The 14,135-nt window shown below is 35.1% G+C and overlaps 1 protein-coding gene across 18 annotated transcripts in view; it reads left to right on the top strand.

Annotated features, from left to right (window-relative positions):
* DCUN1D4 (defective in cullin neddylation 1 domain containing 4) overlaps positions 1 to 10,186 on the top strand; it is a 35,370-nt gene extending 25,184 nt beyond the window's left edge. For 17 of the 18 annotated variants that reach the window (XM_082759878.1, XM_082759868.1, XM_082759870.1 and 14 more), the window contains 7 exons: positions 690 to 781; positions 3,191 to 3,261; positions 4,163 to 4,254; positions 5,030 to 5,138; positions 8,591 to 8,695; positions 9,155 to 9,257; positions 9,368 to 10,186. In XM_082759878.1, coding sequence (XP_082616004.1) covers positions 690 to 781; positions 3,191 to 3,261; positions 4,163 to 4,254; positions 5,030 to 5,138; positions 8,591 to 8,695; positions 9,155 to 9,257; positions 9,368 to 9,423 — 628 coding nt within the window. In that variant the 3' untranslated portion in view covers positions 9,424 to 10,186. Of the gene's footprint in view, positions 1 to 689; positions 782 to 1,870; positions 1,946 to 3,190; positions 3,262 to 4,162; positions 4,255 to 5,029; positions 5,139 to 8,590; positions 8,696 to 9,154; positions 9,258 to 9,367 lie in introns of those variants that run through there. The other variant, XM_082759875.1, reaches the window with a different exon arrangement.
* Positions 10,187 to 14,135: the final 3,949 nt, after the last annotated feature.

Genomic DNA, 14,135 nt, shown 5'->3' with positions numbered 1-14,135 from the left:
AGAGCATTACCCCAGCAGTCATCTCTGCGGGGAAGGCAGTGCTGCTGATTTAGCTTTTTACTTAATTGTTTACCCCATGATGAAGTTACTGTCAGTGGGGACCTGTAACCTGGGGGTTGTTTTTTGTTGTTAGTTTTCTTTTTTTCTTGTGTTACCAACTTACTGGCCTTTTAATAATGTTAGTGTGTGGGTTGTGTCTATTTCAGTCCTTATGCTTAGGGAATTTTTGAGGAGGCAAAAAGAGTATGTGAAGTTCTCCTCAGTTAATAAATAATCAAAAATGATTGAAGTCTGTGTATACCTACATATGGGACCTGTATTGACTGTGGTATGGTATCACTGTGGGTTTAGACCCACAGCCAAGACGCAGCCCATCAGTTGGTTATGGTGATTGCTGGTATGCACAAGTCTTACTTGCACAAAGTGCTTTGGGATTGAATTTGAACCAAACTCTGTTATGAAAGTTCATTTACGTGAATAGCTTATGGACCAGTTGAATTGTGACAGACTGAGCAAATACACAAGGTTCAATAATTCTTATTCTGCTAAGCAGTTCCCAAAACGACTGATTATGAGGTCAGAATGTTGAGTAAACTAGTTAATGAAAGAAAATGTATTGCTGCTTATAGTGGCTGTTGACTAAAAGGTTGCTTTAAAAAAACTGATGAATTCTTTCTTTTTTTTTAAAGTATGTATAGAAAATATGATTCGACTAGAATAAAAGCAGAAGAAGAAGTCTTTTCAAGTAAGAGATGCTTAGAATGGTTCTATGAATATGCAGGTAAGGGTGAAATGCAAATTTCTTCCCGATAACAATTTAATCTACATTGGAATATGAAAATTGCATTAACTGATCTTTTCCAAGACTAAATATGGAGACTTTTTTTTGTAACAGATTTAAAGGAGCTTTTCTTATGTTTTGCATAGCATGAAGTTGTTGAAGAGTTCAAGGGGTAATTTTGTCTTTGTCTCGATTCTATAAAAAGAATGGAGGAGGTGTGTATCTTGAAATATTATAGAACATGAATACTTTACTATTCCAATTTATAGTAAAGCTGTACTTCTGTCCAAAATGTTACCTCTCTGGCTTTAGAGGTCATACCAGCTACCGTGATAGCACTGAGTAGTGCAGAATTAAGCTTTAAGGGATGGTATGTCTGTAATTCAAAACTAACTAACTAACTAAAAGGTAGGGAAAATAATAAAATCAGTTATGTTGCTGCCAAATGTGGTTATAGTTTCAGCATAGAAACAAATAAATTCAAGTATTCCATAACAGTCTTGTCTTTGAGCATTTTTCCATTACAGAGTATATTGAAGGTTGACTGAATCATTGCCCTTGTGTATGTATTCATGTATTGTTTTAGGATTATTAATTATCATCTATGGTCACGAGATGATCCTTTAAGAGTAAAATCATGGGGTGTTGTTTGTTTTCATTTTTTCTACACATGCTTTTCTGAAGGGGAGGACTTGAAGTATGGGGAAAAATAATCTCATGACTCTAAAGAAGACCCAAAGAAAATGAAATAGGTGGTTGACAAAAGAAATGAGGTCATCTTGCAGTTTTTTGATGTTGTTTTGGATAACATTGCTCACAGTTTGTTCTGTTTTGTCTGCTTTTTACATGTAATGAAGATTGAGTTAATTTGATGTAATAAAATCATTTTACTCTTCTAATAAAATTATATATACTAAAGTAATTAGAGATCTCACTTGTCTGTTGCAGTCTGTGAGAGGAGATTCAAATTCAAGCCAAATTTAACCTGTTAGATTCTGCGCCTTTCTGACCAGCTTGATTTATTTTTTTTACTCTAGCAACAGGGATAACTCATTTTTGTCAAGACTTTGGTGGAGAGAAGGGATGAAAGGAAGGCTGTGTATGAAAGAACTTTTGGTTTTCCATTGGCTGCATACACCAAGATAAAACAGAGAAAAGTGGAGAGTATGATCTTGTTTACTGTATTGAATAACATTGTAAAAAATGAAACTTCAAATAATAATAATCTCTTGTGCTCTTGCTTTAGTCTTCTCCTTTATGTATGCAGACAGTTGACACTGCATTTGTTTTTTCTTTTTCCCTGGTGTGTCTTTACGTTACAGAATGAGTGTTTTTTTAAAGGTTCATGTGTACACTCAGAAGTGTGAGTGGGAGGATGTCATAGGAAGATGGGAAAAGATATTATTAAACCTTCTTATTTCTAGTACAGTGGGTCACCTAATAATAAAACATACTGATATTTCCTCTATAAAACCTCTTACTTGCATATTTGATCTTTACATTGGATGAAAGTAAGGATTTCTGCCTCTAATGCTTTTTTTTCAAAATGACCCCTTTTCAATGAGAATAAAGTAACAAAATAGTTCAAATACTCATCATGCTTCAAAAAAAAAAAAAGCACAACAACTGCACAATGCAATTAAGGCCTTTGTATTTTTGTCAACAGCATAGGGGAGAAGCTATGAATATCTTGACTTAATAGCATCTGCTCTAATGGTAGTACATTTTAATAACATTTGGTTTTGAACCTTTTTTCATTTAAAATCAGCAAAGAAATAGCTGCATGTAATTCATATCTTCCTTCCCCATGCAATTACTAAAATTCACATAATGTGCAGCCATGTTATTATTGCCATATGAATAAACAGGAGCATGAGGTTTTTATTTCAGGGTCTTTTTTGTAAATGACATTTTATAGAGTATAAATGAGACAATAAGGAATAAGGTTCTGGGAATGTATCTCATGTATCATATATATCTAAACATATTCTTATGTGATATGATTTTATGGTAACAGTCAAGATTCAAGCTGAGAAATGAGTTTCAATAATCACTGTTCGCTCATTTAACCGTGCTAATATTACTTGGATGTTGTGCTAGTCTTAAGTGCATTCATAAAGATCTTACTCGTTTACTCTTTCAAGATTGTCTCAGAAACTGGATAGAATAAAGGATGCTTGCAAGAGTGAAAAGTTGTTCTTTATTTTTTTCTGTATTTGTTTGCAAAAGTGAGGTAAAGATATGAGCGTATCCAGGTCTGATAGTAAGTGAGGAAATACTGCATGTCAAAACAAACCAAACTAAAGCGTATGGAAGTTCACGTTGTACTGTGTGATTACATTTCTCTTGTGCTCTAAAGATCAGGCTGTTTTAGTTTTCAGAGATATGTAAAATGTATTTTGTTTGCAGGCACTGATGACATTGTAGGGCCTGAAGGTATGGAGAAATTTTGTGAAGACATTGGAGTAGAACCAGAAAATGTAAGTTAAGGCACCTGTTGAATGGAGCTTGGTGTGTTATGATATAGATGAACCTGTCTTAGTTGTGTTAATTTTCCATCAAAAATTACAAATGGAAATTGTGCAGGGAAAAAAAAGGATATAAACCAGGTTTAAATACACTTTTGGAACCAACTTGCCTTTATTCTAAACCCAAAGCTTTTAACTTGAGTAAAAATCTATTTTGGCTTTGCAGCAATCCCTTCTCTTTCTTTTCCCCACTTCCCTCCTGTCACAAGAAAGAAATGAAAAAATAAAAAATTAAAGAAAAAGTGATGGTGTCTTCTCTAAGACAACACTGGAGGTTTAATGAACAGCTACAAATTATTTTTTTCTAGGTGACAGAAGGTGATTTCAAATATTGTGAGCAATGTTAGCACTCCCATTATGCCATATCAAAACCCAAATAAAGAGAATATTGTATACATTTTCCAATTTATGTATACAGTATATGTTTCTCTTAGTTTTTCATATGTATATCTATATTCCTCTTTTTTTTAATGTCAAATGTAACTTGTCTCAAATCAGTGCTTAAATTTTGTAAACATTTTGTAGCTTGTACACTGTCTCATATTCTTCCTGGCTGCAACGAACAGTACATTACTGCAGTGGCATTGTATGAATGCTGCCTTGAAGAAGTAAGGTGGCTAATAGTAACCTGATTGATATTGCCTATCTTTGTGCTGCTTTCGTTTTGTTTGAATTATGAGTAAGTTTGTGGTATTTAAATAATTTAACTTTTAAAGCCGTTGCTCATTAGCAAAGTCCTGAAAATACTGTTTATATAAATAAATATTTGTAGCCTACTAAACAGTAACTGCTTGAAAAATGTGTGGATGTTTCTGTTAATATTCTTCAGTCAGTCTTTTTTTCTCTTAAACAGGTAGTTATGCTTGTATTAGCCTGGAAGCTGGATGCACAAAACATGGGCTACTTTACATTACAAGAATGGTTGAAAGGAATGACATCGCTACAGTAAGTGCTTTGAAAAACCTCTAAGTTTTTTTAATAGTATTTCCTACTGCTTATGGTTATTCAGAGACAGCTTGAAACCTGACAGCTGCATGTTATATACTGTTGATTTAAAATGTCTACAGTCTCAAGAAAACAAATGTCATGAGGTACATAGTTTCTATCCCCAACTGCATCTGTCTTTGTCACTGGATTTATATATTAGCTTTCTAACCTTTACTGTCATTGCATATGAATTAGATATTGCCATGTTATTAGATTATGTGCAGTTTAAAATGCTTAATAGTGCAACCCCTTTTTGTGAATGGATTTTTCTTTTCTACAGTTAAAAGCTTTATGGCATACTTAACATAAAAGTAGTTGAATAGCCATGTTTCGTAGAGTGTGGGGGAAAGACTTACCTTACAAAGCAGAATCACGAAGACTGTGTATAAGTTCTATAGTTTTGCTGACGCTATAGAAGTATTTATAGAAGTATTGTTTCCCTTCTGTGGTTTGCTGGTACCGCGATGTGTAGACAAGATCTTGGTTTAATCTATTGGAGAGTGCGTTTTCTGCAAACCCAAATAACTTCTTATGAGAGTAACAGCGTAATACTTCACTATTTTATCTAAATCCATTTCATGCTGTGGGTTAAATCAAGGCATCTTATATACATAAACTCATACCTTTTGTGTTTTGTGGAGTTACGGGGACACATTTTACAGATTCTCTTTTAAAAACACCAGGCATTTGTATAAGAATGTATGCTGTAAATTCACTGTTTGCTTTTTTGTAGATGTGATACTACAGAAAAATTGAGAAATTCTCTGGATTACTTGAGATCTTTATTAAATGAGCCTACCAATTTTAAACTTATTTATAGATATGCATTTGACTTTGCACGGGTGAGTATTGCAGAAGGCCAGCAACTTTGGTTTCATAGGTAATGTTTAAAAGACTATATGTTTCTCTTAAGTATGTTTCTCTTAAGATACTCAAGATTGCTTTTAACAAATGGAAATGTTCATGTTCTTAAAAAAGTACATGCAAATTGACAGAATTGGAAAGGAAAAGTATAGGATGTTTGTTTTAGTGTTTAGTCACATTGTTACCTTTCTGTGTCAAATGGGAAAAAATGATTTAGGCCTTATTCTCTTGAATTTACTTCCACTGGCTTTATAATTACCCTATTTTTTTCCTTATTGTTTGATTTTTGTGAGCATAGATTTATTTAAAATGAGGAGGCACTTCAGGCATTTCTGCAAGTGGTAAAAATAATACAAGGTTATAATATAAATACTGGTTTAGAAAATTGTTCGAAGGCCTTCAATGATGTTCTCAGCATTTATTGAACAATATCCTGATAACAGCCTTCTTGCTGAGGTAATATAAGAAAACATAATAGGAAAAATTTGAACTGCTAGCAATTCTGATGGTTAAGTCTCTCATAAATAACTCACGCTGGTATAGCATTGCTTCCTGCAAGTCAACATGGAGAGTTTTGTGGTAGTTCGCTTTTAACCAAGCTGGATATGAGAATGTGTGGAATTAGTATGTGAGAAACAAAAGACATATCAACATTTTAATACCTCCTTTGCTGTGTACTTAACCCCAGCAGGCAGCTAAACACTACACAGCTGCTTATTTCCTTCTCACCCTTGTTATATAGTGGGACAGGGGAAAGGGAAAGGAAGAGTAAAAGCAAAAAAAAAAAAAAAAAAAAAGTCTGTGGGTTGAGATAAATGTTCATTAAGCAAGGGATAAGTGAAAGAAGAGAAAGAAAGAACAAGTGATGCAAAGGCAATTGCTTACCACCTCCCATAGGTAAAACAATGTCTAGCCAGTTCTGGAGCAAAAGACAATTAACTTCCCTGAACTATCTCCTTTATTCCTGAGCACGTTGCTATATGGCATGGAACATCTTTGCTTGGTTTGGGTCATCTGCCTGGTTGCATCCCCTCCCAGCATCTAGCACAAATACAGTCTGTTCACTGGGAGGGCAGAGAGAGAAGCAGAGAAGGCCTTGATGTTGTGCAAACACAATTTAGCTGTAGCTAAAACATTGCTGTGTTATCAGCTTTGTTTTGGTCACAGATGTGAAACAGCACCAGAGAAGCTGCTGTGAAGAAAATTAATTCCATCCTAGCTAGACCTAGTACACCGTGGGGAGGTTTCTACTGATTTTGCTGAAAGTAAAATGCAAAGGCTAGAAATACCTAACATTAACAAAGAAGTTCAAGGTATTGATGAAATATTTTGAATTGATTGAAATGTCTTACTAATAGCAAATCTGAATTAGCTGGTGGCCTATCAAAAATAAGTGAAGAAACTTTAAAGGAGGACAGTGGGTAGAGAGTTTTCAAGAGGTTCCAAGTTGATCTGACAAATGTAGGTCTTAAGGACTTTTAGACAGACAGATGCTGTGATACCGTTTGAAAGAGAGGCAGGTGTTTCATGGCTTGGTGTTTTATCCAAAATATTGGGGGGGGGAAAGATCTTGAAAAGACTAATAGTACTGTAAAAGCAAATACTGAAATTTATCAGTGTTTATCAATATTTTCTGTCTATGGGATCCAAGAAAAACATTACAAGCATCTGGAATGTATGTTAATAACAAAAAATGGCCAAAGTAAAGACAATAGGGGCTGATTTCATTAATACTTGAGTGTGTGGGAAGAATTAAAGTATATAAGTAGTACTGAAAATAAGTGGTGTGATTTCTACTTAAAGATGTTGGTGACAAGTAAGGTGTAAACTGACTTTGGAAAGAGAATTAGTTTTTACAACTATTTGACACTGGAAATAAGTGAAAGGTTTGTATCATGCTAATACAAAGATGCCTCTGCAGGTTTCTCCTTCAGCATTATTACTAATTAAAAAGCTTTGTTCATCCTAGAATTTACTTTATTCCTCTAGGTCAGATAGAGTGATGTTCCTCATATACTTAATTATGAGAACGTAAAACAGTTTGTGGTGTTTTTGCAGGCCTCCCCACTTCCCTTCCAGAATGAATCTGCATTAAATTCTGTCTACACAATTTTAGAAGTGAGGTGTGTTTGTGTTTTGAATGGTTTCAAGAAGATAGAATAATCTTGTGGCTAAGGCATTAAGTTGTCAGAGAACTGGGGTCTTGCTTTACCACATCCTTCCTGTGCGATAAAGACCATTTGCTGATGTTTTGAGATATTTTTAAAAATAAAAACACCAAAACCCCTGTGTATTTTGTTACATGTAGACACATTACTGCACGTCCAGAGGTGAAGCATAGGGATGAATTTTGTCTTATGTAGCTGTCTTGCACTGTTTTGTTAGGTGCTCCCTATATCCCTGCTTTTTCTGAAGTTAGACATTCCTGTTTGCAGTCATGAGTGCAAAAGTTACCAAGGTCAACAGTAGTCCATGCAGGTTTTTTTGTGACTTCATTTCTGAATTGGTAGCTTAATTGCTATAATCAAGATATAAGAGGGTGGTTTGTTATATCCAATCTGTCATAAAAATGTGTTTAATTTCAAGGCAACAAATGTAGACGGATTAACTACTTAAACCTAAGAGTCGATCTCATTACTTTATGTATGCGTTACTTTTCAAAATGTGCAGAAGGCATGTTATCAAATACATCAACATCAACTTTTGCACTAATCAGGTGTAATGAATCTGCTAGGTACAAATTATTCTTGTTCTTCTTTAGAAGACAAACTAACCAAACAAACCAAAATCCCACAAAAGCAGCAGCAATCAACAAAAATCTCCTCTTTCCACAAGCCATAAAATACCGCTGTGATGTTGACATAAAACTGGGTTAGTTTTGAGATGAGTCTGCACGTGTGAGGTGTTAGAATATTGTGTTCCCTCTGCTTGTCATCGGTTGAAGAGCAGAGCAAAGAACCTCCTCTGGGCACTCTCACGTAGTGTTAACTGATAGCTGCTTAGCTATCGTCTTTTGGTTCCTGTAGCTTCAAGAATACCTCAGGAAATATGTAGTGGTACTATTTTAAGGCACTTACGGCTATGCAGATGCATTCATGCAAATGTCAGTAGGGGTGTAATGGCCATTGTTTTCTTGAAGGGTCTTAAGTTGTGAGCAAGAGTATATTCCTCCTCTCAATACTTTCTCAAAAAAATTGTCACTGTTTTAGAAAGCATCTCTTTATAGGAGGCCATTAGCTGCGAGGAAGGAAGTCTTACTAGGGGGTTACATTTTAATAATAATAATTAAAAAAAAAGGGTTAGACATTGCTATTTATTAACATGTTTTATGAATGTGTGAACTGTAGTTTCGGCAGTGGGAGTACTTGAAAAATCCCAAGATCATGCTTTTTTGTTCCTTGACTTTTTGACTTTTTTCTGTTTGACACAGGAAAAGGACCAGCGCAGCCTAGACATAAACACTGCCAAGTGTATGTTGGGCCTTCTTTTAGGAAAAACGTGGTCTCTTTTTCCAGTATTTCACCAGTTTCTAGAGGTAAGAAGGTTGAAATGGAATTACTTTATTTTGTCTGCCTTCTCTGACACTAGTTTAATTAGATATAAAATAAACAGCTATGATTTCTTTCTGATTTTTAAAATATACCAACCCCTCCAATATTGTACTTGTAACTGGTTATCTTTACTTTCATCCTGTTCCTGAAATCCCTGTGCTGTTAAGGTTTATTTAACATGGGACAAAGTATAGAATGTCTTTCATTTCCTTCTGGAGTTGTGTTCTGTTGATGCATGGTTGTTCACTGAAAGATGCCTTAGTGGGAAACATGACATACTCAACATTGAGTTGACTATGTAGTGTCTTTTTAAATCTTGCTTAGTTTTGATTGATACAAATAAAATTGTAATTCATCACAAGGCTTAAATTTTCTGTAAGAATATCTGAAGCTGAGGTAGTTGAAAATATATTTCAGTAATTCACATTTCTTGCCTTAAGCAGCAATCAAAATACAAAGTTATCAATAAGGACCAATGGTGTAATGTTCTTGAATTCAGCAGAACAATTAACCTTGACCTCAGTAATTATGATGAAGATGGAGCCTGTAAGTACTGCCATATGTTGATGTTGTAAAATAATTCATTTCTCTGAGATTAATCATTTGGTGTCCTCTTATAAAATTTTGTAAAATGCAGTTATTTGATCTCTCTACAGGGCCAGTATTGTTGGATGAGTTTGTGGAATGGTATAAAGGAAAACAGATGACATAGGAGTTTAACTATGCACAGCCACTCAAGAGTCACTGTTACCACAGTTAATGTCAACCATTAGCCATAAACTGCTATTTGTATCAAAGTGCATGCTGCTTTTCTTGCACTGCGTCCCTTTTGCAGGGAACTTTTGATGTTTGCTATTTAACAAGCTAGCTCTGCTTGCTGTGTAGCATTGTTCTCTTTGAAGGCTGCTTTGCATTTTGTATTTACACTACAGATTGGTGAACTTGCCAGCGTCTTCACTGTGATTATGTGTATATTGCTGTCTAAATTTTGTATATGTGTATAAAAAAAAAAAAAGCTTCAACTAGGGATTATTTCTGCAGAAATGTATTGTAAAAATAATTTTGTGGCATATTTCTAGTCATCACTTACATGTTGAAACTTTAGTTCTTTTGCTTTTCTTTTGGTCTCAAATGTAGCATTTCAGAAAATGAAATGAACAGACTGCTTGGACATAGTTACGCTGAAGAACTATTGTCGATTTTAATGTTACTGTTTGAGATGCCATTTTCTGAGGGGAGAAGACATGCTGTGACTTTCTTCACGGGAATTCGCCAAACATAACCTATTGCTTAATAGGAATGAAACGTTGGTGTCTTAAAAAAAAATCGTATATATATATAAATATTAAAACACTGTAATAGTTGTATATGCCACAGATGATTTCCATTTGAAGAAAAAAGTGACTTTTTAATGTTAAAACTGCAGTAGTCATTACAGGTACAAATGAACAAATTAAAGTACCTTTTAAAAATGGGTTTTAGACTTTTGTAAATTGCCTTTGGCATACTCCTTTTAATTTTTGGTGTACCAAGAGTGTTTGGACTATGTTGCAATACAGTGAAATTTTAAAGTTCTAGGTAAAATTAGTGGTCTGGGGAATAGTCTGCTCACCCCTAGCACATAGGTAGTGCAGATTTCTTTTTTTTTTTTTTTTGTAATATTAGTCTTTCCCATAGTCTTTAACTTTGTGCTTCTGAGTAATTAAACCTATTAGATTAAATGGTTAAAACATTGCTTTTTCTTTCATGCTGGGGATTGAAATTTCCTAGCAGGATGTCCATTGCAGGCAATGGGCACGTTAAACACCAGCATTGCATGACAGTACTTTTTTCTTAGGGACCACATACATCCTATTTTACTAATTTCCTTATTTGCATAGGAGAGTTCTTGTGGTAACTCTGGGGAAGATGAGTGAGAGGAATGATGATTAATTTCTGTTTGTTTTTTTTCTCACACAGACTTTGCCTTACCCTTTTTTATTAAAAAACGTTACTGTTGATTTTTATAAATAGGTTCTTGAATTATCCGGTGCTACTAAACATAGAGTCCTAAGGATTTAGTGAAATATTCCATACTCATTCATGGAACATTTAACAAAAAAGGGCCAGTGAATGTTTTGGAACAAAGAATGACATTACTTTTCTGTAGAAATATTTGACAAGGTACTGGCGGTTTTGACATTTCTTCAGAATGCAATCTGGGGTGTTGGGGGGGGAGAATGAGTCTTAGGTTGAATGTGAAATTTTCAGCTGTATTGAAGATCCTATTATAACCGAGTTTGGGAACAACTGTTATTAACTTGAGTACTTTTGGGACAAGGTCTAGTTTAGCAAATGTGCATTCGTCTGCTGTCCTGCACTGGGAGGTTGCACCTGTCCTATGGGTGGTCTGATTCTGTTCAAATCTGTTTTGTTGTTGATGGTTTTTGTTTGTCAGAACAAGCTGCCAAAGACAAAAATTGTTTGTGTGTGTTTGTGTATATTTGTATATACATAAATATACAATCTGTATACATATACAAACCCCAGAATTTCAAGATGCTGATGAGAAAATACTACTCTTCCTCATGAAAAATTCATGTCTGGATTTCCATGACACTAAATAAATAGCATTCTTTAAAGTTAGTAGTGGTAAAACATACATAGTCATTGCTTCTTCTTGTCCTAATACATGTAACCTTAATTCCATGTTGGATGCCAGTTTGCACAAGAATTTAATTCAGTGGAGTGTGGTATTTAATGTTTACAATAAGCTTCTTACTAAAACATACGTTTTATTAAGACTTCTGATGTAAATGTGTATATTACCATAGTATAACCACAGTAAGTATCAGTGGAGCTGCTGGTTTAGTTCTTAAAAGAATTAACTTAGAAGCAATATAACTCGGAACATTAGGCTAAATTGTGTTTGCTAAAATTTTAAGTGAAATACTGGAGTTGTTCTTAAAAGTTAGGCTAGTTACTGACTCTAGAGGACTGCTTAGCACAAATTGGCGTGAATTACTGCTAAAATACAAGGTTTGCATAAAAAGTTTTGTATGGCACAAATAATTTGCCTTCCAGTAAAGAAAGCAAGAGCCAAAGACATTTTTAATCCATTATTTTTATAGGTGTAATTTTTCACATAACAGGGTCAACAGAAATCTCCTCAGTTAACCAGGTGTTCTTTTTCCAAGTTTCACTAATATTTAGTGGAATACAAAATTTGACAGCGAAGTAAACAGAGGAAAACAAAGCTCAGAAAGTATTCATGCTGTATAAACAAACTTCATTTTTTTTTCTTTGGGTAAAAGTAATTGGGAGTGATGGAAAGGAAGAATGTGTTTAGAAATGGATTAGACACTGCACATATATTATCTTCTGCTTGCAACCAAGATGAATCTGTAGTGTTCAGCTGGTTTGTAACAAGTAACTTCATGAAGTAAATCACAAATGCAAGATGGAAATGGACTGAAACAGACATGTATGGCTTGATAACTGCCCCTGTGTTACTCATCCTTCTGTTTTTGCTATGTTTGCTGACCAGCAAGGGAGCCCAACATTGCTAGTCTTGTATTTTGCAGAAATTCCCTCTAGTTTTTAAGTAATTGTGGAAGTTTTAACTAAGCCACTCGATTTACTGTGTATTTAGTACAAGTTTGGTGTTTACTTTTTTGTTTGTTATGCTGTAATATAATTACTTCCCCCCCCCCCACCCATTTGAATAATAATGTCCAGCATATCCTGATGGCTTTAACAAGATACCGAGAGGTCATTCTGGCAGAAATGCCACAGGTCCTGTGCTAATCCTTCTGGGGTAATATAACTGCTCTTATTAGCAGAAACTTGATGGTCTACGTACAATTCATGCTTGGTATTTGGAAGAAGTAAAGTAGAAAGCCAGTTATTTAAAGGAAAACAGCATCCTGAGACACTTTAAGTTGATAGATGGCAAACATTTGGAGCTCTTTACTATTCAAATAACTGTAGAGAATATTAGAAACATTTCATAAATTTGCGTATATTTCATTTTACAGCAAGATAATAAAATTTTAAATATTTTAATTCTTGTTCAAGGATTGCGAGGAGGATGGAATTTCTTGGATTTCTTTATGTACTTGAGCTTTCAGATGAAACCTGTTTAAGGTTGCCTTTAAGCTATAATAAATATTTGGGTCACCTTTGTGTGGCCTTCTCTGACACGTGGAGGATTGGAGGCTTGCCCCATTTTGTCAGAAATACATGCATTTTATTTCATCACAAATACACTTGCACAATCAAAAGTAGTTTTAGCTCATTGTTACTTGGTTAATGTCCCCAAGTTAACTTTTTTGGAAGGCAAAAAATGGATTTCAGTTGTGTTAAGGTTTTCCCAGATTTCTGTCGACTCTTGGTCACAAGCCTAACATTGTTGAATACTCTTGAAATTCATGTAGACAGCTTTAAAGGTTAGCTTGTGCCCTGCTTTTAATTATAACTGCTGAAATACCTCCTTCTAAGCCTTATATCTTATCCTTTCATATTGCTATAAAAGCGTGTAGAATCCAGCCACCAACTAAACAGTTGTCTGTAGTTGAGACTGAAACGTGGGGTTGTTTTTTAGTATTTTTCCCATCTGTGTGTATGTATGTGTGTTGTCACCAAATAGTTCTTACTGACACTGCTGTTGTAGGAACAGCAGTTAACCTGTAATCGTGAATGCTTTATGTCTTAGTTACTTGGATATGACATAGATGAGGTGTGCTGAACTCCTGTGACTCACAACCCAGTGAAAATACTGTTACACCACCTAACACGAGTTCACCCAGTTGATTTTTAGGTCTTTTGCTGGTGTTGATGTAAAATGGCATCTCACAAATAAACAGTATTTGTGTTGGTTTCAGAAACTGACTTCAGGTTTTTCTGTGGTCCATACTAAAGAAATTCTTGTATGTGAATGCCTGACCTCAGCTGGTGACCTTTATCATTTAGCAGCAAGAACTTCTCTGGGCTGAAAAAATCTGTTAAAGAATATATGCAATCACATGATCCTTATTTTCAATATTACAGCAAATCAAATACTTAAAACACTCTGGAAATTGGTTTGTTTTGAATGGGTTGTGTGGGTATAAAAAATACAATACAGAAGTTTTCAACAGGCTATTAGTATCTCTGGCTGCATCAGAAGTGTCACCAACAGGTGTCATGAGGGAGGTAATGCAAAGAGGAGGGAGCCAGGCTCGTTGCAGTGGTGCCCAAGGATGGGACAAGAGGCAGTGGAACACAGGAGGTTCCCTCTGAACATCAGGAAGCACTTCGTTTACTGTGCAGGTAACTGAGCGCTGGCACAGGTTGCACAGAGTTTGTGGAGACTCCCTCCTTGGAGATCTTCAAAAGCCACCTGGACATGGTCCTGGGCAACCTGCTGTGGGTGTCTGCCTGAGCAGGGGTTGGACCAGATGGCCT

This window comes from Aythya marila (genome assembly GCF_965140915.1).
Source record: "Aythya marila genome assembly, chromosome: 4".
Lineage (NCBI taxonomy): Eukaryota > Metazoa > Chordata > Aves > Anseriformes > Anatidae > Aythya > Aythya marila.
Note: the sequence above shows the minus strand (reverse complement) of the source record. Positions and strands in the feature narration are given on the sequence as shown.